The following is a 27,106-nucleotide window of genomic DNA, read 5'->3' as shown; positions in this document are numbered from 1 at the left end:
AATCTGTACTACAAAAAGACTTCAACCAAATACAAAGTTCGAAGATAATATGTATTACAAAAAGACTTCAACCCAATCCTTAGTTCTATGATAATCTGTATTATAAAAAGACTTCAACCAAATCCTTAGTTCTATGATAATCTGTATTACGAAAATGCTTCAACCAAATCCTTTGTTCTATGATAATCTGTAGTACAAATAGACCTCAACCAAATCCTTAGTTCTAAAATAATCTGTATCACAAAACGACATTTATCATATTTTTAGTTCTAAAACAATTTATATTACCATAGACTTCAACCAAATTTTTTGTTGTAATATAACCTTTATTATAAAAAAAAATTAACTAAGTCCTTAATTTTAAGATAGCCTGTATTACGAAAAGATTTTAACCGAATCCTTATTTGTAAGATAAATTTTATTAGAAGTAGACTTCAACCAAATCTTTAGTTCTAAAATAACTTCTGCTACCAAAAACCTTCAACCAAATTCTTAGTTCTAAGATAATCTGTGTTACAAAAAGACTTCAACCAAATCCTTAGTTCTATGATAATCTGTATTGCAAAAAACTTCAACCAAATCCTTTGTTCTAAGATAATCTATGTTAGAAATAGACTTCAACGAAATTCTTACTTCTAAGATAATTGGTATTACTAACAGACTTCAACCAAATCCTTTGTTCAATGATAACCTGTATTACAAAAAGACTTCAACCAAATCCTTTGTTCTATGATACAAATAGACCTTAACCAAGTCCTTACTTCTATAATAATCTGTACTACAAAAAGACTTCAACTATTAGAGGTACAAGAACGAGTAAAACAAACCCCAACTTAAGTATTAGAAGGAAAACATGACGTCATCATTGGTTATATTATCACAATATTACCTCGTCAATACTTGTAGTCTTATTATTATCACGTGAACAAATACTGTGTAGTGTTGCTCTTGTTATTATCACGTGGACATAAACAGTGTAGTGTTACAGTTGCCATTATTATCACCTGTAGTGTTACAGTTACAGATGTTACTATCATCTATTCTATTACGTTGTGGTGTTACAGTTATTATTATCATCTCTACTATTACAATGTAGTGTTATAGTTGTTTTTATTATCACCTGTACCATTACAGTGTAGTGTTACTGTTGTTGTTATTATCACCTGAACTATCACAATGTAATGTTATAGTTATTATTACAGTTAACAATTTAACTGAAATGGTATTTTTATGTTTACTTCAGTGGTATTTTGTGTGAAATATGAATTTATTTTGGATGTTGAAACTCGTTTTCATACATCGCGCAGTTTTCAACAAATCATTTTAAAACCACATTTTCAACACGACTGAAATGACGCGTCTTTGGATGACTTAACGACAAGAGAAAGTCTGACATTTCTGAGAATCACTTGTTTTTATAGGTCTACTCTTACCATTTCTTCTTCGTAATTGGTCTACGCCCAAAACCCACTTGAGAACTATTATTCGCCATGTGTAACCTCTGCCCTGTTAAACGTGCTCGCCCCACCTCCCTACGCTTCAGGTCGACATGCCTACTCACCTATCAAGGACACCCTTAAGTTCCCAGACCATATTTAAGAGGGTAGTCTGTGCCTCACCGTCTCTGCGTGTCTGTAACCAAGACGCTTTAGAAATAGAAGTTAAACATTCTGCTCTAAGAGTTGACACCAGTTACATTGTTTGCCTGAAGAGGAGTTACGGTATGTCTACCTGGATCCTCTTCAGCGTTACTGTGACAACACTGTTGTACAGTATCGTTTTTAGCCAGATACCGGAAAACTTAGGAAAGTTGTCAACAAATGGTATGTAGGATATAAAAGACTTCTCCTTTACCATATAAGTATATAAATACCTGTAACCCACCTACTATACATTGACTTGTATATATATAAGTTGTCATTGTAAAAGTTTACAGGTGTATAATACTACTAATAGTGATTGTCCACTACCTAGTCTATCTTGACTTGCATATAAACTCCTACAAACTACCTAATCATCTTCACTTGTATTTAAACACCTATAAACTACCTAACCATCTTCACTTGTATATAAACACCTATAAACTACCTAAACATCTTGACTTGTATACAAACACCTATAAACTACCTATTTCTTCTTGACTTGTATATAAAATCCTATAAACTACATAACCATCTTGACTTGTATATAAACACCTATAAACTACCTAACCATCTTGACTTGTATATAAACACCTATAAACTACCTAAACATCTTGACTTGTATACAAACACCTATAAACTACCTATTTCTTCTTGACTTGTATATAAAATCCTATAAACTACCTAAACATCTTGACTTGTATATAAACACCTATAAACTACCTAACCATCGTGACTTGTATAAATACCTCTAAGGCTAGTGTTATCCAAACTGCTAGGAACTAATGTTTAGGTTAGTTTGATCGCATTTACTAACAATTATTGTTTAGGATTTACTGTTATCTAATTTTTAGAATAGTGTGACCTGGTTTATTAAAATCTAATTATTAGAATAATGTGACCTGATATGTTAAAAAATCATGTGCATGATAGTGCGACCTCATTTACTGTATTGTTTAGGATAGTGTGACCTGATTTACTGACATTTATTGTTTAGGATAGTTTGATCTGATTTATTTAAAACTTATGTTCAGGATAGCGTGACCTGATTTACTGACACATATTGTTTAGGATAGTGTGACCTGATTTATTAAAACTCATGTTCAGGATAGTGTGACGTGATTAACTGACATTTATTGTTTACGATTATGTGACCTGATTTATTGACGTCTAATGGTTTGGATATTGTGATTGATTTACTGACATTTATTTTTTACAGTAGTGTGACCTGATTTATTAAAAACTAATTTTTTGGATAATTTGACATAATTTACATAAAGTTAATGTTTGGAATAATGTGATCTGATGTACTCGTATATAATTGTTTTTAAATATTATACTTCTAACAGTATATTTCTCACATTTTGGAGAGTTAAACTTCTAACACTATACTTGTTATTTGTGGAGTATTATGTATCTAACACTATACTTGTTATTTGTTGAGTATTATGTATCTAACACTATAATTGCTACCTGTGGAGTATTATGTATCTAGCACTGTAATTCCTTGTGGTTTGTTTAGTTATAAATCTCACTATCTTTTTTAGCGCTACGATTCTCAAACTATATACCGTGTATCTTGTGTTGTTATACGTCGAACATAAATGCTATATTTATATATTAATACGTCTAAAACTGTATCGCTTTTAAGATTTCAAGTATTGAAAACACGAATTTATGAAAACGAAAGCTGAGATTAAAACAAATTTTTGTAAACTATAACACGCTAGCGTTTGTTCTGAACTGTTTCCAGTTGATGGTAGTTTCTATATACATCCTAGATGTATGGTGCCTAGTCGGTCAATAGCTACGTTTTTATTAGTCTTATTTTGTTTGAAGAAAGTGTTTTTCTTATTTGTAGTCTCTTTTTTATTTCGGTGATTTAATTCAGGACTATCTTATGGCAATGAAGATCCCAAGCAGACTACAAGAAGCCAAGTGTGGCGTAATCTTCTTGTTAGTAGTGAAGAAGGCAAACAGGATGGGAAGGTAAGGCCTTAAGAGAGAACATTGTAAACATTTGAATAAATCTCAACCATGTCTAGCGAAACTCAGCTAGGATATTAGTATTATCCACAACAAAGAAACATCCTGTTACTAGCACCATCTACAACACAGAGACCTCTTGGGAACATCTGTGATAACTTAAAAGGAAATTGGAAATTTTTTACATTTTGGAAATATTTAACGAAGTAAAAACTATTTCACGGTCTGTTACTTGAGAGATACCACATTGTCATCAGTTTTATTAAAGAATGAAAAACTCATTTCATCAGTTACACAAACATTCTTACATTAAAAGTACCAGAGAGACAAAGATTCTTTACTATTTGGAACATCAGAGGGATAAAAGTTCTTTACCTGCAGAATAACAATGAAAGAAATAATCTTAACCTCTAAAGTACCAACTAGATAAAGGTTCTTTACCTTTAGAGTATCTGCAGAACGAAGGTTCTTTATCCCCAGAATATTAGTAGAACAAAAATTCTTTCTTTAAGAAAATCAGTAGGACAAAGATTCTTTACTTTAGTAATATCAGTAGGACAAAGATTCTATACTTTATTAATATCAGTAAGACAAAGGTTCTATACTTTAGTAATATCAGTAAGACAAAGGTTCTATACTTTAGGAACATCAGTAGAACAAAGATTCATTACTGTAAGAACATCAATAGGACAAGGAATCTTTACTTTAGGAGTATCAAAATTAAAATAACTTTATATAAAATGTTGACACCATGTAACATAATGTAACTAAATCCTGTGGCCTAAACCATGTAACATAATGTAACTAAATCCTGTGTCCTAAACCATGTAACATGATGTAACTAAATCCTGTGTAATAAACCATGTAACATGATGTAACTAAATCCTGCGTCCTAAACCATGTAACATGATGTAACTAAATCCTGTGTAATAAACCATGTAACATAATGTAACTAAATCCTGTGTCCTAAACCATGTAACATGATGTAACTAAATCCTGTGTAATAAACCATGTAACATGATGTAACTAAATCCTGCGTCCTAAACCATGTAACATAATGTAACTAAATCCTGTGTAATAAACCATGTAACATAATGTAACTAAATCCTGCGTCCTAAACCATGTAACATGATGTAACTAAATCCTGTGTAATAAACCATGTAACATAATGTAACTAAATCCTGTGTAATAAACCATGTAACATAATGTAACTAAATCCTGTGTCCTAAACCATGTAACATGATGTAAATATATCTATTGCTCTTTACAATGTGTACTTCAGACTACGTGACTTGACATAGCAGTATCTTGTGCTCTATATCCTATGATTTTATGTACCGATATCCTGTAAGCTAGACCAAGTGACTTAATGTAATGGTATCGTGAAAAATGTTATTACGTCATACAGGCTTCATAACTACAAAGAAACGTATATCGTGTTTTGTCGCATACGTCATGTGGTGTAAGTGGCAACCCGTTATGTAAAGTACATCGTGTTGTGGGCTCAAGAAAACTGTTTTCTAAAACTAATTAACAAATTAATGTAATTTTAAACTTCCAATAATCATGATATATTGTAGATAAAGTTTGTTTTAATGTTTTCTAAACCTAATTAGCGAATTAGTTACATTTTCAACTTCCAATAATCACGATATGTTGTAGATGATGTTTGTTCTTAATGTTTTCTAAACCTAATAAGCAAATTGGCTACATTTTAAACTTTCAATAATCACGACATATTATAGTTAACGGATTTTTCTTAATGTATCTTTTTCTTTTTTTAGAGTCTTGAGAAGGACTACCGTTTATGGTCACCAATTTTATCCCGACAAGCAAGAAACGCACCAGGACAATATGAGAAATTTTATGAATTTCTAATAGGAAAGGGCCTAAATAAATTTTGTAAATACCTTCGACTCGTCAGGCCAGAGGATATCTTATCATCCACAGGTGAAAACAAGATGTTATTGATTAAAAATAGGGACCTAATCCACGATTAAACAAGAAATTAATCTAATAAAAAACGGTAAATTAATCCATTTAGAAACAAGGGTTATTCCGAGATTGAACAAGAAGTTTATTCATTTTAAAACAAAGAATTTATCCGATATTAAATAGGGTATTAAGTCACTTAGAAACTGGGAACTAATGTACGAATTAACAGGAAATGGTCTTACTTAAAAACGGAAAATCAGTTTACTTAAAGACAGAAAACTTGTCCACTTACAAAGAAATTAATCTATTCAAAACAGAAATTAATCTACTTAGAAATAAGAAACTAATTCATGGTTAAACAAAAAATTAATCCACTTAGAAACAAAAAACTAATCTATCACTAAACAAGAAATTAATCAACGATTAATTAAATATAAAATTAATCCTCTTAAAATATTCTTATAATTAATATTCTATTACTCGTATACCGTGTTTCTCCGAAAATAAGACAGGGCTTATATTAATTTTCACTCCAAAATATGACACCAGGGCTTATTTTCGGGGGATGTCTTATTTTGATATATTAAAAAAATGAAGTTACAAAGTAAAACTATTAAACTAACCATTTAAAATAAACTATTATTAAACTATTAAACTAACTGATTAATACTTAAACAAACTAATTAACTAACTATTAAACTAATTAATAAATTATTTTTTTTTATTTCTTTCCTCTTCCTGCCACTCTTAACTAGGACTTATTTTAAGGGTAGGGCTTATATTAAAACTATCCCCAAAAATCACACTAGGTCTTATTTTATGGGTAGGTCTTATTATCGGAGAAACACGGTAGTAAAGTGAGCATGATATGGTTATCTGGAATATTCTATGTTTGTACAGAAAAGTTAAAATGAGTTCTGTGTTTGGCATATCATATGTTTGTACAGTAAACTAGATGAGAGTTTGGTATCTGGAATATTTTACGTTTACAGAACAAAGCTAAAGTAAGTTATGTGAAATATTCTGTTTGTACAGCAAAGTAAAAGTAAGTTATATGATACATTCCATATTTGTACAACAAAGGACATGATTTATCTGTCCAAGATAGTTAGACATCTTTTAATTAACTTCCTATGTGATATGGTAAATACATTATTTTATAGATCGTAAACTAATACAAGTAAGATAATAATTGGTTTTAAAAAATGCATTAAAACACCGAATGTTACTTGTATTTAGTGTGACTGCTTTTATATCATACACCAGACTGGTTAATTTAAAACTTGTAGCTTGAAGAGAAAATCAGGTTCTTTGTTTCAGAAAGTTTCAACTAAATGCAGGAAGTTTGGTTTTCCACAGATATGTGACTCTCTAACTTTGTAATTAATTTATTTAGGAACGTTCACGGTTTTCGCACCAAATGATAAAGCCTTTACCTTGATACCCGGTGGAACACTTGAACAGATAGCAAATGACCACAAGAAACTCAGAGAATTTATTCTCTACCATATTGTACCAGGGTCGGTCAGTTCGTCGTCGATACGTAATGACGTCACCCAAAACACAGTGCAAGGAACACCAATCAGATTCAACGTTTACGGACAGGTAAAAAAAAAAAAAAAAGGGTAGCACTAATTATAAAAATAGAACTGTGTTGATTTGTTGGAACAAGTATTTAGTAATATTACAACACCTCACAAACATCATGAACATTTCACTAGCAACTGGATATTACCCTGACACTTGGAAAAAAGCCATTATAACCACGATCCTAAAGAAACAAACCAACAGAACTAATCCAGATAATTTCCGTCCCATCAATCTGTTAAGCTGCCTTGGCAAACTGATGGAGAGAGTTATCTCCAACCGTCTTCTCCATTTTTGTGAATCAAATAACATCCTTCCAGAATCCCAAAATGCCTCCAGGAAAAACAGGCAAACAACAGATCACCTCACGCGACTAACCGAATCAATCTATAAAGCTTTCAACAACAACCAAGTAACCATTGGGGTATTCCTAGATGTCAAAAAAGCATTCGACAGCGTATGGCACAATGCCATCAAATACAAACTAAAACACCTGAAAATAAATCCCACTATAGTTAAATGGATTTCAAATTTCTTAACAGATAGAACAGCACAAGTAAAAGTCAATAAAACTATATCTAAATCATTTAATATAACCGCAGGAGTGCCCCAAGGATCAGTCCTCTCACCACTTTTATACATTATTTTCGTCAGTGACATACCTTTCCCAAATCTAACATACACGCATAATTCACAATACGCAGACGACATCGCTATCTGGAGCATCTCCAGAAACCCAGTGATAATCATGTCTCGCGTACAAGAATCACTGAACAACGTCTCAACATGGAGTAACAAGTGGAGAGTAGTGTTAAATCCAACTAAAACACAAGCAATCACCTTCTACAGGAAATTAAAAAACAAAGAAAAAATCTAGAAAAATAAAATTATCACTCGGAAATACGCCCATTAACATGAGCAAAAACATCACATTCCTTGGCATCACTTTCGACACAAAACTAACATGGAAAAAACATGTTAACAATATACACTCATCAATTAGAAAACGGATTTCACACCTAATGACTCTAACCAGTAGACAATCGAAATGTTCACCAAACACCATTATCTAAATATACAAGGCTTACATCCGTCCACTAATAGAGTATGGATGTCAAGTAACATACAATATGTCAAATAACACACTCCAGAAAATCCAAGTTCAACAGAACAGAATACTAAGATCTGCATTCAGTCTACCGTCATTCACGCCAGTAAATTATATACATCAAATCAGTAACTTACCAACATTAAGAAATAGACTAACGGAAATATCACACAACTATTATCTAAAAGCAGAAAACATAAACAAACTAACGGCATCACTATACAAATTAACTAGTGCACCAACAAAATACATTTCACCTTACAACATATTTCAAGAATCACAAATTACACAACAAAGTATCTAAAGAATTAAACTCATGTTAATAATATGTATTCTCTTTTTCAGATATCGGGCACAGGACAGGCAAAACTTTCGGCGCCTGTCCTGTGAAAGTGGGTTTTCTCGGGGCACTCCCGTTTCCCCTCACAGCAAAAACTTAGGCATTGGGTTTTTAGATCCCAGCCCAGGCAACTTTTTTGCCAGACCCTGAGTCGGGTCGTTTGATTTCATGTTCATATTTACTTTGACATCTGCCTTTCGGGACGGGACCTGGCCGTTCTCTCCGGTGCTGCCTTTGCCTCGGTCTAGGATAACATTAAGAATGACCTCATTCACCCAAAAAAGAGTCAAAAATTATTTAATAAATAAATAATAAAACTAAACCTAATAACCTTCCACGAAAGGGGACGAAGAGGAACCACAACGTTCCTGAACATCCCAGTTGGAGAGAGAATTCTTCTGATTTCTCTCTCTCTAAACTAACCCCTGCCACGTTAGTTTGCGTTTGAGTATTTAGTAACAACACTAGGTGTTGAGAACTGTGTTAGCTTGTTATAACAAGTTTTAGAAATGTATCAGTTTTTATGGGCTCTTACATTGTTGGAACTCGTTTTTTAAAGATACGTTAAATGTTAAGATCTCTGTTAACTTATTGGACTATGTTCTTAAAACATGCAATAGTTGTGGTGGACTGTATCAGTTTGTTGATACGTGTGTTTATGTAACACACCAGTTGTGGTGGATTGTGTTAACTTCTTGGAAAATGACACTAGTTGTTAAGGGCTGTACTAACTTGTTGGAACACGTGTTTGAGGACGACAACACACTAGTTCTCAAGAGCTCTGCTTCTTTGATGGAGCAGGTGTTTAGAAAAAACATTAGTTGTTACAGTCTATGTTAAATTGCTGTAATACGTGTTTAGAGAAACACTTTTTGTTGAGAATTGTGTTACCTTATCAAAATAATATAAAAAGTATAACTGTTATTATAAATAATATAAATATTGTTGAAAATGCTGTCCTTAACGGGTTGTCACTGTAGTATCTCATTAAAGATCATATAATAAGTTCGACTGGTGCTACTTAAATCAAACTGAACTGGGAACTACTACTTGAGAGAAAATAAAGTATAACAGTAGAAACATTTAAAATGGTTTTATTTAATTGGAGTTAAAATTACGTAGTGATGAACAATAGAACATGATATATGATAATAAACATACATAAAGTAAATAAAATTGTTTCATATTAATGATTGACTCAGAATTAGAGACGTGACAAGATTTCTGGACTACAGTCTGACGAAACTTAATGAGACACACTACACACATGTGATGAACTCGTGAAACACGTCAATAGTGTTCTAAGGACTAAACCGAATCGATGTCTTTTCTGTATACGTAATGGTATTCAGAAGTTGTATGATATATACATGTGTTGAAGTTGAATGATATATACGTGTTGAAGTTGAATGATATAGACACGTGTTGAAGTTAAATGATATATACGTGTTGAAGTTATATGATATAGACACATGTTGAAGTTGAATGATATATACATGTGTTGAAGTTGAATGATATAGACACGTGTTGAAGTTGAATGATATATACGTGTTGAAGTTGAATGATGTATACATGTGTTGAAGTTAAATGATACATATACGTGTTGAAGTTATATGATATAGACACGTGTTGAAGTTGAATGATATAGACATGTGTTGAAGTTGAATGATATATATACATCTGTTGAAGTTGAATGATATATATACATATGTTGAAGTTTGATGATATGACTCGTTCTAGGAGATAACTGTTAACGGCGCACAAATAGCGGATCCGAATGGACATTACAACAGGGACACTGTTCATGTTATTGATCGAGTACTTTATCCAGTTCCTTCCATGGATCTTGTTGGACAGACAAAGTGGACACAAGTGGAATTATACGGCCTGCTGGTGTTGGCTGGCCTTGACAAACGACTTTCAGGTAAGAAAACACGACATCAACCAAATAATCTTAAACAAAATCACATCTGTCTTATCTCATCCAACCCAATAATGTATTGTCTTGTTTTATGTCTGTCTTATCTCATCTATCCCATTAATGTATTATCTTGTTTTATGTCTGTCTTATCTCATCCAACCTAATAATGTATTGTCTTGTTTTATGTCCGTCTTATCTCATCCAACCTAATAATGTATTGTCTTGTTTTATGTCTGTCTTATCTCATCCAATCCAATAATGTATTGTCTTGTTTTATGTCTGTCTTATCTCATCCAACCCAATAATGTATTGTCTTGTTTTATGTCTGTCTTATCTCATCCAATCCAATAATGTATTGTCTTGTTTTATGTCTGTCTTATCTCATCCAACCCAATAATGTATTGTCTTGTTTTATGTCTGTCTTATCTCATCCAACCCAATAATGTATTGTCTAGTTTTATGTCTGTCTTGTCTCATCCAACCCAATAATGTATTGTCTTGTTTTATGTCTGTCTTATCTCATCCAACCCAATAATGTATTGTCTTGTTTTATGTCCGTCTTATCTCATCCAATCCAATAATGTATTGTCTTGTTTTATGTCTGTCTTGTCTCATCTATCCCATTAATGTATTATCTTGTTTTATGTCTGTCTTATCTCATTCAACCTAATAATGTATTGTCTTGTTTTATGTCCGTCTTATCTCATCCAATCCAATAATGTATTGTCTTGTTTTATGTCTGTCTTATCTCATCCAACCCAATAATGTATTGTCTAGTTTTATGTCTGTCTTGTCTCATCCAATCCAATAATGTATTATCTTGTTTTATGTCTGTTTTATCTCATCCAACCTAATAATGTATTGTCTTGTTTTATGTCCGTCTTATCTCATCCAATCCAATAATGTATTGTCTTGTTTTATGTCTGTCTTGTCTCATCTATCCCATTAATGTATTGTCTTGTTTTATGTCTTCTCCCTCTCTTCTAATCCGATAATGTACTGTCTTCTCTTGTTTAATTCTATTCTTATCTAAGCCATTGTTAATTCATGTATCATTTTTTACTTCATATTTCCTCGTGTTAAGGTATTTTGTGTTCATTCGCCAGATGGAAACAGTTACACCATATTTGCCCCTGCAGATGAGGCTTTTCAGAATCTTCCTCCAGTAGTGAGTGACATCTTGAAGTCAAACGTTACTTTATTAAGACGTAAGTGTTGAAAATCATTGCCCATCCCACTAATAGAAACGTTAGTAGTATTTCTTAGACAATAGTAAGATATCCTGTCACTAATGAAGGGATAGTTGTTTCGTAGAAACAATAAAGTTAGAACTGTCTTTTTCTGAATAGTCGTAACAACTCTGTTAGAGGATGTTATTTCGACTTTTCTGATTTGACGATAACTGTAAACGTGTTATTGAAGTAATTGAATTCAAGACTGTGGAATTATTCTAAACAGCGAGTTGTTCGATCTGAGCTTTCTCAGGAAAGTGTTATTCTGAGTGAAGACAATTGTTTGATTTTTAGGGTTTTTAGTAGGATGTTATTTTCAAGCAGTAAATGTTATAATGAAACTTTATCGAAGAGAATGATTTGATTTGTCATAATGCATGAACTAAATAATCATCGTAATAGTAAGTGTGGAAAAGATATTTCAACTTTCAATCCTTTTCAAATCCACCTAGAACAATAATTGTTAGAAAAATTCAAATGGATATCATGTGCATACTTCTAGAGCAAATCAATTGTTAGTTATTGAAAACCTAGTGTAATCAATAGATATTTTATTGTTCTATACGATAGTGTTTAAAACCTAGTGTAGTCAATAATTGTTTTATTGCTCTATACGACAATTGTTTAAAACCGAGTGTAATCAGCTATTGTTTTATTGTTCTGTAGTACGACAGTTGTTTAATATCCAGTGTAGTCAGTAATTGTTATATTGCTCTATACGACAGTTGTTTATAACCTAGTGTAATCAAAAATTGTTTTATTGTGCAATACGACAGTTGTGTAAAACCTAATGTAATCAAAAATTGTTTTATTGTACTATACGACAATTGTGTAAAACCTAATGTAATCAATAATTGTTTTATTGCTCTCCACGACAATTGTTTGAAACCCAGTGTAATCAAGCAGTGTTTTATTGTTGTCCTTTTGTTACCTTATGATTTTAGATTCTACATATATCATGCAGTGTTGAATATGATGCTACGTAAGAATACCTACATGTCCTTATGTTGTAGCTGGTTATAGGTTTTATATATAACATGTGGTATTGGATACAATACAGAATAGGTAACAATAACTACATGTCCTTCTGTTGTAGACTAGTTAGCGGTTTTGTCATGTTGGATACAGTAGTCACGAGGTAACAATAACTACATGGCCTTCTGCTGTAGTTTGGTTATAGGTTTTATATATGTCACGTGGTTTGTTTGTTTTTTTGAATTTCGCCCAAAGCTACTCGAGGGCTCACTGCGCTAGCCGTCCCTAATTTAGCAGTGTAAAACTAGAGGGAAGGCAGCTAGTCATCACCACTCACCGCGAACTCTTGGGCTATTCTTTTACCAATGAATATTGGGATTGACCGTCACATTATAACGTTCCAACAGCTGAAAAGGCGAGCATGCTTGGTGCGACGGCGATGCGAACCCGCGACCCTCAGATTACGAGTCGCACGCCTGAACCCACATGGCCATGCCTGGTCTACATCATGTGGTATTGGATACAACACTCACTAAATAACAGGAGCATTGTAACTCAGAACCGCTGGTATGGGTATTACCACTTTTATTGATAACCAGAGAACAACGTTTTGACCTTCCTAGGTCATCTTCAGATTGAGTATAAACGGGTACGGGATTGTAGGGGGCGATGCAGTTAGATGATAGGTTATTAATTAGTATAGGTATAAAGGTGTTCGTTTACATTGGTTTAATTTTGGTTTTAGTTGCTGTATAAGTTGTGCTTCTTTGATTTTGCGTTTGTTTTGTTTCCCTACTTAGTATCTGGGTGTTTTCTATGGTTATGTTGTGTTTATTTGATTTGCAGTGTTCAAAAACATGTAAAGATGTTTTTTGTTGTTTTTTTTGTTCTTTGAATCTAGTTTCCATTTTCCTGCTTGTTTCTCTAATATAGAAGTCGTGGTAATTGACGCATTGTATTTTATAAATTATGTTGGTGTTGTGTTTGTCAATGTAGTTTTTACATAGTATTGACTTCAGTTTTGTACCTGGTTTTTTGAATAAATTTGGTGTTTACTGGAATGTTGTGTTTTGTTATAAGTTTTTTTCCAAATGATGGTTATTTTTTCGCTGATATCGAGAATAAATTATATGTACCAGAGTAAGGTTTTGTAGTTTGTTGTTGATTGTGTTGTTACTCTAGGTGAGTGCGTGTAATATTTTCCGCGGTTTTTTTTTTGAGAAAATTTGTCGATGTTGATGAAGTGTTGTTTTATTTGGTTGATTTCATTGTTAATTTTATCGGATGAACATAGTTTTGTGGCTGTGTTTAAATTAACGATGAAATCAACAATAAAAACACACACTTCATCAACATTGACAAATTTTCTCAAAAAATAGCCGCGAAAAATATTATACGCACTCACCTAGACTAACAACACAATCAACAACAAACTGCAAAACCTTACTCTGGTACATATCATATATTCCCGACATCAACGAAAAAATAACCATCATTTGGAAAAAAAAACTTATAACAAAACACAACATTCCAGTAAACACCAATTTTTTTTCAAAAAACCAGATACAAAACTAAAGTCAATACTATGTAAAAACTACACTAACAAACACAACACCAACATAATTTATAAAATACAATGCATCAATTGCCACGATTTCTATATTAGAGAAACAAGCAGAAAAATGGAAACTAGATTCAAAAAACGCAAATAACACCTTCACACGTTTTTAAACACAGCAAATCAAATAAACACAACACAACCATAGAAAACACCGAGATACTAAGAAGGGAAACAAATATAAACAAAAGCAAAATCAAAGAAACCATACTTATACAGCAACTATAACCAAATTTAAACGAATGTATGCGAACACCTTCATATCTATACTAATCAATAACCTAACATCTAACTGCAACGCCCCCTACAATCCCGTATCCGTTTATACTCTCATCCCTAAGACATGTGTTCGGCAACGGTCGGTTGCAAACTGTCTTTGTCAACCTGAAGATGACCTGGGAAGGTCGAAACGTTGTTCTCCCCTTATTAATAAAGTGTTAATACCCATATCAGCCGTTCTGAGATTCATTTTTATTTCAAGTGGTTTTCTCGCCATCAAGAATAACAGGCACATTGTTTTGTCAGATTCAAATCAAAGGTACTTCTTATACTATTGTTTCTTAATAAGCTTCTGAGTTAGTCAACCTTTAAGCTTGTGAGTGACAAATGTTTTAATTCTCTTTATTTCAGAGGTTCTTTTGAATCATGTTCTTAAAGGAACATATTATAGTGCAGCATTGAAGAATGGACTAACACTGACATCAGTAGGTGGCGCTCCTTTGACCTTCAGTGATCGTAGAGGTAATAATCTTGACAACATTTATTTTAAAAGTTGTGAAAGTTATTTATATGTGTATATATAAATATATTTTTGGACTTACAATCCTCAGGTGGCTTCTCTTTAAATCAAGCAAATGTATAATCTTACAGTCAATTATTCCCATGATCTATTGCTAAAATCATGAAGGAAAATAAGAAATACTTTAAAGTTAACTTTCAACAGGATATTTCAGTAAGTAAGCTCAACATGGATTTATAGTAAATATCTTAAGAGTTCAAGACTATTAATATATTGTTTATTTATTTACCAGGACTCTTGTTGGTCAATGGAATACCAGTGGTTGAGCCAAATTTTATGGTTTTGAATGGTGTCATTCATGTCATTAATCGTGTTTTATTACCCGAGCAAGTCCTAAAGGATTGCCAATGCCTTCCAGAAGTAACTCAACAATTAGGAAAACCTCCATCAAGTTTAGTAGGAGGAATCAGACAACCCAGCTTTCCTCCACAAGGTACCTCTCCACCAGGGCTGGTGACTGGAGGTGGTGCTCCTCCTCCAACAGGAAATAATATTCTTCAGATTATTGAAATGCCTGGTCTCAATATCCAAGGGCAACCAGTTGGTCTCACCATCTTTTATGACTTGCTTAAAACTTCAGACTTGACAGATACACTGACCAAACAAGGTAAATGCTTAAATTTTCAAAAACATATTCAATAAATATAAAATTGAAAAAAAAATGTCTACAAGAAAAAACAAATTTTCAGTTGGGACACATCATATTAATTATATTTTTGATTAATTACATAGGACATTGGTCCATTACACAAAAAAGATCTTAGACCAAATGTAAGTGATTTAATCTCTTCCATTGAATTATATTACTAATACTTCATCATTAAAGAATCCAAGTTCAAGTTATGTATTTTATACCTAAATTTATAAAAACATAAAACAAAAATGTTGAAACAATGTATTATGTTAAAGTAACTGATTATTTTACATTGATCCCTTAACGACTGTATTTTCTAACAGGTCCTTTCACATTGTTAATAGAGTCTTTAATTACTGTATTGTCTAACAGGTCCCTTCACAGTCCTCGTCCCTACTGATGATGCCTTTTCTAATCTTCCGTCTGAAGTTCTAAATGAACTCAGGAACAACCCTCAGTTACTAAGACGTGTACTTCTAAACCATATTATCAGCCTTTCTCTCAACCCACAACATCTACAGAACAACATGGTGATAGAAACAAACAGTGGTCTGAAACTATTTGTTAGTGTTCCAACTGGTGGACAGGTACAAAGTTTTATAACTTTAGTATTATAACAACATTCGTTTCTCTTTTGTTCTTGACTTTTTGTTTTATATTCACCCAAACCTAAAACTCTGTTTCTGAGTCTTTATTTTTGTATTTGATCCAGTTTGTATTTTTATTCAACAGTTTTGTAACCACAAGATTTGTTATGTTCAACTTACTAACACATACTTTCGGATCATTGATACCTTTATAACTTTAATAATGAGAACTTTTCTGAACTAATTAAAAACAATTAATGCATTTACAGTTTCAGACAAAATTGCAGCACCATAATTACAACATGACACTCACTGTCTGGTACCTGACTCAAGACAGTCAAAATATAATACACAAGACATAAAACTTAGTGTCTAATACAGAAAACATGATATTTTACTCTTTTGTTACCATAGTGATTTAGAAAATATTTCACATTTCTCCAAACGACTAAATGAAAATAATTCAACATCTTTACTTCGCTCTCCCTACCAATCGCGTTATTGGGCGTTCTGGAGATAAATACACAAACTGGTGAGTCTTCTAGAATTAAATGCACTGGATGTTATGGTGAAGAATATATTTACTAATTGATGTTCTAGAAATAAATACACCAAACCAATGTGTCTGGTAAAAATACACACAAACCTCGATGCTATATGATAAATACATATTACTGAACATTTTTGGCTTAAAATATATGTAGTTTTCAGACAATTGACAATGACACATTCACATTTTTCAATAATCCTTCTACAACACATCCACTCAGTCATTCTGCTTCAACATATCCACTCAGTCATTCTGCTTCAACATATCCAATTAGTCGTCTTTCTTTAACATGTTTAATCTGTCATCTTCTACAACATATGGAATCAGTCATCCTCCTACAACATATTCATATTGTTCTGTCATTCCTCACCAACATATCAATTTTCCTGTTAACCCTATAAAGTATATCCCGTTTTTTACTATCACTCTAAGACATATTCAACTTTTTTGTCAATTGTTCACAAACTTCTATTTATTCTACTTCCTTTCCTCCCTAAACATCCACTTTCTTCCCCATTAATCCGCATATATCCAAAATCATTCAGCCATCCCTTTCCATACCATTACCACTTTTCTCCTATCTCTCTTAAACATGTGTACATTCTTCCAAACATATACACATTCTTATGACATGACATTTCTTTCTGACGTAGCCACAAAAAAGACTATTTTAACGTACTGGTTTTCAGGTTTACAATAATAAGTTGATAATACATAGAATCAGCGTCTAAGTGGAATTTCTTTTAATATTATTTCAGAAAATATTGATAGGGGGACCGAGTGTAATTGCTTCAACTTTGGCTCAAAATGGATATGTCTTCGTCATTAATCGAGTGCTATATCCTTTGCCAAAACGAGACATATCTGTGGCACTAAAAGATCGCCCTAACCTCAGCCAGCTGTTGTCTTTAGTTATAAAATCTGGGTTAGAGAACACTCTTCGAGGTAATAAACTCTTTATCACCATAGCTGTAGATAAACTACCCTATCTTTAAAATGATATCAATTATACAGTTTATTTAACATATCTAAAACTTTACTTTATAAGTATAATTTAACAAATATTTATAGTAACTCGGTAGGCAGAAACTTCTAATTTACTATATTGTAGGGTGTAAATATCCATATCCTGTAATATATTTTTCAGGTGCCGGTCCTTATACAGTGTTTGCTCCAACAGATGAAGCATTTGCAGCACTTCCAGAGAACGTTTTAGAGAAATTGTTGTCTAATCCAGGTGCACTAAAAGGTACAAGTTATTCATGGTTCATTTTACTGTCTAACTAAACAGTTTCAGACAATGTTTTATAGAAATTGTTGTCTAATCCAGGTGCACTAAAAGGTACAAGTTATTCATGGATCATTTTACTGTCTAACTAAACAGTTTCAGACAATGTTTTATAGAAGTTGTTGTCTAATTCAGGTGCACTAAAAGATACAAGGTTTTCGTGATTCACTTAATTGTCTAAGTAGTTGCAACTTAGAGAGTGATGTTTTAGTTCTATACAATGTGAAGAAACTAAAAATCACATGTAGTGTAGTTTATTAACAGCAAGGTTTAATGAAAACCTTTCTTTTTATGATAAGTTATTTTAAAGCAGTAATAAATCTTGTTCCTTATGAGAGGTGTACGTATCTTTCATTGAAACACCAAACTCTTATTAACATCCAAGTTATTACTAATGTAGTTATATATGTTGTTCCGTGTCACTGATAACCATACGCCAAGATATTATAAATGTAGTGATGCGTGTTTTGGGTTCTTTGTAATTGAGCTGTGCATTATTTTCTTCTATACAGAGTTGATACTGAACCACGTTGTAGACAGCGTTCATTATAAGAAAGAATTCACAAGTGGTTTGATTCTTCCAACCTCTAGAGGGCAGCAGCTCCGGTTTTTTGTTACGTCAGGTAAGTGTAGTGGTAGTTATACTGTTCTGTCGTCACTAACCGCTCCATAAGAAAAGAAACCTCCGATTGAAATAGACTGTATAACAACTGTATGATCCAACCAAATTTTTTAACATTTGTACGATTCAACATGATTATTTAACATAAATAACAGTGTAATAATAATGCAGATCTGTTTAAATTCGTGTATCTAAAACTTTATTTGTTTCTTGTTTGAATCACCAGATAGATCTGTTAAAGTCAACAATGCCAACATCGTCGAGTTCGATATCTTAACAGAAAATGGAGTCATACATTCGATTGATCGAGTTCTTTTTACACAACCATCATCTCAGCTAGGTGCTGGTACAACTTCATTTCGTCCAGGAACACCTCCTATAGGTCAGCCACAACATCCATCCACTCATTTTCGTCCAGGAACACCCCCCCGAGGTCAGCCTCAACGTCCGTCCTCTCATACTCGTCCAGGCACACCTATTCTCGGTCAACCGCCAATATCAACATTCCCTGTAAACCAGCACGGTGGAGCAAGTTCTTCTCCACCACGTCTGGTGACTGGAGGTGGTTCTCCTCCTCCTACAGGAAATACGATTAATCAGATTATTAAAATGCCTGGTCTCAATGTCCAAGGACAGCCAGTGGGTCTTACCATCTTTCAAGATTTACTTCAACAATCTGGTGTAGATATCCTCAAACAACGAGGTAAAATAATAATTTTATTTAAAGTGTTGGTATAAACAACTAAAAACATTGTAAACTTGAAACATAAACGTGTTTTTTCTGAAATAAACAATACGTTAAAACGATATTTATAATTTTTAGTGGTTTAACGTGGTAACTAACAATACTGTTAAACAATGGTTTTAGTTGTTCAACGTAGTAACCAACAATATGGTTAAACAATTGTTTTAGTAGTTTAACGTTGTAACCAATAATATGATTAAACAAATATTGTAGTGGTTTAATCTACTATATTCATTTTTCTAATTTGATAATTATTAACAGTTGTTCGATATTAATAGATATTTTTAATTACTCTGTTTTCTAACAGGTCTCTTCAAGTTATTAATAGATATCTTTAATTACTGTATTTTCTAACAGGTCCATTCACAGTCCTCGTCCCTACTGACGATGCCTTTTCCAATCTTCCGTCTGGAGTTCTAAATGAGCTCAGGAATAACCCTCAGTTACTAAGACATGTACTTCTAAACCATATTATCAGCCTTTCTCTCAACCCACAAGATCTACAGAACAACATGGTGGTAGAAACAAATAGTGGTCTCAAACTGTTTGTTAGTGTTCTAAATGGTGGACAGGTAAGGAAATTTAGAACTATAGCATTACGAGAATATTCGTCTCAATTTTGATCTTGACAGTTTGTTTTATATTCAACCAAATATAAAACTCTGTTACTGAGTCTTTCTTTTTGTATTTGATCCAGTTTGTATTTTTATTCAACAGTTTTGTAACCAAGAGATTTATGTTCAACTTACTAACACTTACTTTTGGATCATTGATACCTTTATAAATTTAATAATGGGAACTTTTCTGGACTAATTAAAAACAATTAATGTATTTACAGTTTCAGACAAGATTGCAGAACCATAATTACAACATGAACTCACTGTCTGGTACCTGACTCAAGACAGTCAAAATATAATACACAAAACATAAAACTTACCGTCTAATACAGAAAACATGATATTTTACTCTTTTGTTACCATAGTGATTTAGAAAATATTTCACATTTCTCCAAACGACTAAATGAAAATATTTCAACATCTTTACTTCGCTCTCCCTATCAATCACGTTATTGGGCGTTCTGGAAATAAATACACAAACTAGAATTAAATACACCGACTACTTGATGTTATTGTGCAAAATATACCCACTAATTGATGTTCTAGAAATAAATACACCTACCACTGGAGGTTATGGGAATAAATATACACATAAATGTATGTTTTGGAAATAAATTCACCCACATCTAGATGTTCTGGTAAAAACACACTCACCATTGGATGTTATGGTGATAAATATACCCACTAATTGATGTTCTAGAAATAAATACACCCACATCTAGATTTTCTGGTAAAAACACACTCACCATTGGATGTTATGGTGATAAATAGATATTACTGAACATTCGTGACTTAAAACATATGTAGTTTTCAAACAGTTTTCAATGACATACTCACATTCTTCAGTAATCCTTCTACAACATGTCCAACCAGTCATCCTTCTAAAGCATATCCAATCAGTAATCCTTCTATAACATATCCAATCAGTCATCCTTCTACAACACATCCAATCAGTCATCCTTCTACAACATGTCCAATCAGTCATCCTTCTAAAGCATATCCAATCAGTCATCCTTCTATAACATATCCAATCAGTCATCCTTCTGAAGCATATCCAATCAGTTATCCTTCTACATCACATCCACTGAGCCATCCTTCTTCAACATATCCAATTAGTCATTCTCCTACAACATATTCATATTGTTCTGTCATTCCTCACCAACATATCAATTTTTCTGTTAACCCTATAAAGTATATCCCGTTTTTTACTATCACTCTAAGACATATTCAACTTTTTTGTCAATTGTTCACAAACTTCTATTTATTCTACTTCCTTTCCTCCCCAAACATCCACTTTCTTCCCCATTAATCCGCATATATCCAAAATCATTCAGCCATCCCTTTCCATACCATTACCACTTTTCTCCTATCTCTCTTAAACATGTGTACATTCTTCCAAACATATACACATTCTTATGACATGACATTTCTTTCTGACGTAGCCACAAAAAAGACTATTTTAACGTACTGGTTTTCAGGTTTACAATAATAAGTTGATAATACATAGAATCAGCGTCTAAGTGGAATTTCTTTTAATATTATTTCAGAAAATATTGATAGGGGGACCGAGTGTAATTGCTTCAACTTTGGCTCAAAATGGATATGTCTTCGTCATTAATCGAGTGCTATATCCTTTGCCAAAACGAGACATATCTGTGGCACTAAAAGATCGCCCTAACCTCAGCCAGCTGTTGTCTTTAGTTATAAAATCTGGGTTAGAGAACACTCTTCGAGGTAATAAACTCTTTATCACCATAGCTGTAGATAAACTACCCTATCTTTAAAATGATATCAATTATACAGTTTATTTAACATATCTAAAACTTTACTTTATAAGTATAATTTAACAAATATTTATAGTAACTCGGTAGGCAGAAACTTCTAATTTACTATATTGTAGGGTGTAAATATCCATATCCTGTAATATATTTTTCAGGTGCCGGTCCTTATACAGTGTTTGCTCCAACAGATGAAGCATTTGCAGCACTTCCAGAGAACGTTTTAGAGAAATTGTTGTCTAATCCAGGTGCACTAAAAGGTACAAGTTATTCATGGTTCATTTTACTGTCTAACTAAACAGTTTCAGACAATGTTTTATAGAAATTGTTGTCTAATCCAGGTGCACTAAAAGGTACAAGTTATTCATGGATCATTTTACTGTCTAACTAAACAGTTTCAGACAATGTTTTATAGAAGTTGTTGTCTAATTCAGGTGCACTAAAAGATACAAGGTTTTCGTGATTCACTTAATTGTCTAAGTAGTTGCAACTTAGAGAGTGATGTTTTAGTTCTATACAATGTGAAGAAACTAAAAATCACATGTAGTGTAGTTTATTAACAGCAAGGTTTAATGAAAACCTTTCTTTTTATGATAAGTTATTTTAAAGCAGTAATAAATCTTGTTCCTTATGAGAGGTGTACGTATCTTTCATTGAAACACCAAACTCTTATTAACATCCAAGTTATTACTAATGTAGTTATATATGTTGTTCCGTGTCACTGATAACCATACGCCAAGATATTATAAATGTAGTGATGCGTGTTTTGGGTTCTTTGTAATTGAGCTGTGCATTATTTTCTTCTATACAGAGTTGATACTGAACCACGTTGTAGACAGCGTTCATTATAAGAAAGAATTCACAAGTGGTTTGATTCTTCCAACCTCTAGAGGGCAGCAGCTCCGGTTTTTGTTACGTCAGGTAAGTGTAGTGGTAGTTATACTGTTCTGTCGTCACTAACCGCTCCATAAGAAAAGAAACCTCCGATTGAAATAGACTGTATAACAACTGTATGATCCAACCAAATTTTTTAACATTTGTACGATTCAACATGATTATTTAACATAAATAACAGTGTAATAATAATGCAGATCTGTTTAAATTCGTGTATCTAAAACTTTATTTGTTTCTTGTTTGAATCACCAGATGGATCTGTTAAAGTCAACAATGCCAACATCGTCGAGTTCGATATCTTAACAGAAAATGGAGTCATACATTCGATTGATCGAGTTCTTTTACACAACCATCATCTCAGCTAGGTGCTGGTACAACTTCATTTCGTCCAGGAACACCTCCTATAGGTCAGCCACAACATCCATCCACTCATTTTCGTCCAGGAACACCCCCGAGGTCAGCCTCAACGTCCGTCCTCTCATACTCGTCCAGGCACACCTATTCTCGGTCAACCGCCAATATCAACATTCCCTGTAAACCAGCACGGTGGAGCAAGTTCTTCTCCACCACGTCTGGTGACTGGAGGTGGTTCTCCTCCTCCTACAGGAAATACGATTAATCAGATTATTAAAATGCCTGGTCTCAATGTCCAAGGACAGCCAGTGGGTCTTACCATCTTTCAAGATTTACTTCAACAATCTGGTGTAGATATCCTCAAACAACGAGGTAAAATAATAATTTTATTTAAAGTGTTGGTATAAACAACTAAAAACATTGTAAACTTGAAACATAAACGTGTTTTTTCTGAAATAAACAATACGTTAAAACGATATTTATAATTTTTAGTGGTTTAACGTGGTAACTAACAATACTGTTAAACAATGGTTTTAGTTGTTCAACGTAGTAACCAACAATATGGTTAAACAATTGTTTTAGTAGTTTAACGTTGTAACCAATAATATGATTAAACAAATATTGTAGTGGTTTAATCTACTATATTCATTTTTCTAATTTGATAATAATTAACAGTTGTTCGATATTAATAGATATTTTTAATTACTCTGTTTTCTAACAGGTCTCTTCAAGTTATTAATAGATATCTTTAATTACTGTATTTTCTAACAGGTCCATTCACAGTCCTCGTCCCTACTGACGATGCCTTTTCCAATCTTCCGTCTGGAGTTCTAAATGAGCTCAGGAATAACCCTCAGTTACTAAGACATGTACTTCTAAACCATATTATCAGCCTTTCTCTCAACCCACAAGATCTACAGAACAACATGGTGGTAGAAACAAATAGTGGTCTCAAACTGTTTGTTAGTGTTCTAAATGGTGGACAGGTAAGGAAATTTAGAACTATAGCATTACGAGAATATTCGTCTCTATTTTGATCTTGACAGTTTGTTTTATATTCAACCAAATATAAAACTCTGTTACTGAGTCTTTCTTTTTGTATTTGATCCAGTTTGTATTTTTATTCAACAGTTTTGTAACCAAGAGATTTATGTTCAACTTACTAACACTTACTTTTGGATCATTGATACCTTTATAAATTTAATAATGGGAACTTTTCTGGACTAATTAAAAACAATTAATGTATTTACAGTTTCAGACAAGATTGCAGAACCATAATTACAACATGAACTCACTGTCTGGTACCTGACTCAAGACAGTCAAAATATAATACACAAAACATAAAACTTACTGTCTAATACAGAAAACATGATATTTTACTCTTTTGTTACCATAGTGATTTAGAAAATATTTCACATTTCTCCAAACGACTAAATGAAAATATTTCAACATCTTTACTTCGCTCTCCCTATCAATCACGTTATTGGGCGTTCTGGAAATAAATACACAAACTAGAATTAAATACACCGACTACTTGATGTTATTGTGCAAAATATACCCACTAATTGATGTTCTAGAAATAAATACACCTACCACTGGAGGTTATGGGAATAAATATACACATAAATGTATGTTTTGGAAATAAATTCACCCACATCTAGATGTTCTGGTAAAAACACACTCACCATTGGATGTTATGGTGATAAATATACCCACTAATTGATGTTCTAGAAATAAATACACCTACCACTGGAGGTTATGGGAATAAATATACACATAAATGTATGTTTGGGAAATAAATACACCCACATCTAGATTTTCTGGTAAAAACACACTCACCATTGGATGTTATGGTGATAAATAGGTATTACTGAACATTCGTGACTTAAAACATATGTAGTTTTCAAACAGTTTTCAATGACATACTCACATTCTTCAGTAATCCTTCTACAACATGTCCAACCAGTCATCCTTCTAAAGCATATCCAATCAGTAATCCTTCTATAACATATCCAATCAGTCATCCTTCTACAACACATCCAATCAGTCATCCTTCTACAACATGTCCAATCAGTCATCCTTCTAAAGCATATCCAATCAGTCATCCTTCTATAACATATCCAATCAGTCATCCTTCTGAAGCATATCCAATCAGTTATCCTTCTACATCACATCCACTGAGCCATCCTTCTTCAACATATCCAATTAGTCATTCTCCTACAACATATTCATATTGTTCTGTCATTCCTCACCAACATATCAATTTTTCTGTTAACCCTATAAAGTATATCCCGTTTTTTACTATCACTCTAAGACATATTCAACTTTTTTGTCAATTGTTCACAAACTTCTATTTATTCTACTTCCTTTCCTCCCCAAACATCCACTTTCTTCCCCATTAATCCGCATATATCCAAAATCATTCAGCCATCCCTTTCCATACCATTACCACTTTTCTCCTATCTCTCTTAAACATGTGTACATTCTTCCAAACATATACACATTCTTATGACATGACATTTCTTTCTGACGTAGCCACAAAAAAGACTATTTTAACGTACTGGTTTTCAGGTTTACAATAATAAGTTGATAATACATAGAATCAGCGTCTAAGTGGAATTTCTTTTAATATTATTTCAGAAAATATTGATAGGGGGACCGAGTGTAATTGCTTCAACTTTGGCTCAAAATGGATATGTCTTCGTCATTAATCGAGTGCTATATCCTTTGCCAAAACGAGACATATCTGTGGCACTAAAAGATCGCCCTAACCTCAGCCAGCTGTTGTCTTTAGTTATAAAATCTGGGTTAGAGAACACTCTTCGAGGTAATAAACTCTTTATCACCATAGCTGTAGATAAACTACCCTATCTTTAAAATGATATCAATTATACAGTTTATTTAACATATCTAAAACTTTACTTTATAAGTATAATTTAACAAATATTTATAGTAACTCGGTAGGCAGAAACTTCTAATTTACTATATTGTAGGGTGTAAATATCCATATCCTGTAATATATTTTTCAGGTGCCGGTCCTTATACAGTGTTTGCTCCAACAGATGAAGCATTTGCAGCACTTCCAGAGAACGTTTTAGAGAAATTGTTGTCTAATCCAGGTGCACTAAAAGGTACAAGTTATTCATGGATCATTTTACTGTCTAACTAAACAGTTTCAGACAATGTTTTATAGAAGTTGTTGTCTAATTCAGGTGCACTAAAAGATACAAGGTTTTCGTGATTCACTTAATTGTCTAAGTAGTTGCAACTTAGAGAGTGATGTTTTAGTTCTATACAATGTGAAGAAACTAAAAATCACATGTAGTGTAGTTTATTAACAGCAAGGTTTAATGAAAACCTTTCTTTTTATGATAAGTTATTTTAAAGCAGTAATAAATCTTGTTCCTTATGAGAGGTGTACGTATCTTTCATTGAAACACCAAACTCTTATTAACATCCAAGTTATTACTAATGTAGTTATATATGTTGTTCCGTGTCACTGATAACCATACGCCAAGATATTATAAATGTAGTGATGCGTGTTTTGGGTTCTTTGTAATTGAGCTGTGCATTATTTTCTTCTATACAGAGTTGATACTGAACCACGTTGTAGACAGCGTTCATTATAAGAAAGAATTCACAAGTGGTTTGATTCTTCCAACCTCTAGAGGGCAGCAGCTCCGGTTTTTTGTTACGTCAGGTAAGTGTAGTGGTAGTTATACTGTTCTGTCGTCACTAACCGCTCCATAAGAAAAGAAACCTCCGATTGAAATAGACTGTATAACAACTGTATGATCCAACCAAATTTTTTAACATTTGTACGATTCAACATGATTATTTAACATGAATAACAGTGTAATAATAATGCAGATCTGTTTAAATTCGTGTATCTAAAA

General features: G+C 32.9%; 2 protein-coding genes across 2 annotated transcripts in view; both read left to right on the top strand.

The window, feature by feature from the left end:
- The first annotated feature begins 1,534 nt into the window (after window positions 1-1,534).
- Window positions 1,535-23,492, top strand: LOC143253543 (uncharacterized). The gene is made up of 18 exons (XM_076507594.1): window positions 1,535-1,823; window positions 3,532-3,629; window positions 5,411-5,576; window positions 6,958-7,166; window positions 10,337-10,520; window positions 11,624-11,725; window positions 14,973-15,083; window positions 15,374-15,748; window positions 16,148-16,362; window positions 17,671-17,857; window positions 18,060-18,161; window positions 18,713-18,823; window positions 19,049-19,525; window positions 19,925-20,139; window positions 21,732-21,918; window positions 22,121-22,222; window positions 22,774-22,883; window positions 23,109-23,492. Exons 1-18 carry the CDS (start codon window positions 1,550-1,552, stop codon window positions 23,157-23,159), a joined length of 3,276 nt encoding a protein of 1,091 aa, XP_076363709.1. The 5' UTR covers window positions 1,535-1,549; the 3' UTR covers window positions 23,160-23,492.
- The window catches only part of LOC143251711 (periostin-like), a 4,018-nt gene continuing 400 nt past the window's right edge, over window positions 23,489-27,106 (top strand). The window contains exons 1-5 of the mRNA XM_076502956.1: window positions 23,489-23,582; window positions 23,982-24,196; window positions 25,851-26,037; window positions 26,240-26,341; window positions 26,800-26,910. Coding sequence (XP_076359071.1) covers window positions 23,489-23,582; window positions 23,982-24,196; window positions 25,851-26,037; window positions 26,240-26,341; window positions 26,800-26,910 — 709 coding nt within the window. The remainder of the gene's footprint in view (window positions 23,583-23,981; window positions 24,197-25,850; window positions 26,038-26,239; window positions 26,342-26,799; window positions 26,911-27,106) is intronic.

This window comes from Tachypleus tridentatus, chromosome 6 (genome assembly GCF_004210375.1).
Source record: "Tachypleus tridentatus isolate NWPU-2018 chromosome 6, ASM421037v1, whole genome shotgun sequence".
Taxonomy (NCBI): domain Eukaryota; kingdom Metazoa; phylum Arthropoda; class Merostomata; order Xiphosura; family Limulidae; genus Tachypleus; species Tachypleus tridentatus.
Note: the sequence above shows the minus strand (reverse complement) of the source record. Positions and strands in the feature narration are given on the sequence as shown.

Coding starts and splice junctions, on each gene's coding strand:
- LOC143253543 (XM_076507594.1), top strand. CDS start 1,550: ATGCCTACTCACCTATCAAGGACACCCTTAAGTTCCCAGACCATATTT. Junction 18,824..19,048: donor CCGGTTTTTTGTTACGTCAG/GTAAGTGTAGTG, acceptor TTGAATCACCAG/ATAGATCTGTTAAAGTCAAC. Junction 22,223..22,773: donor TAATCCAGGTGCACTAAAAG/GTACAAGTTATT, acceptor TCTTCTATACAG/AGTTGATACTGAACCACGTT.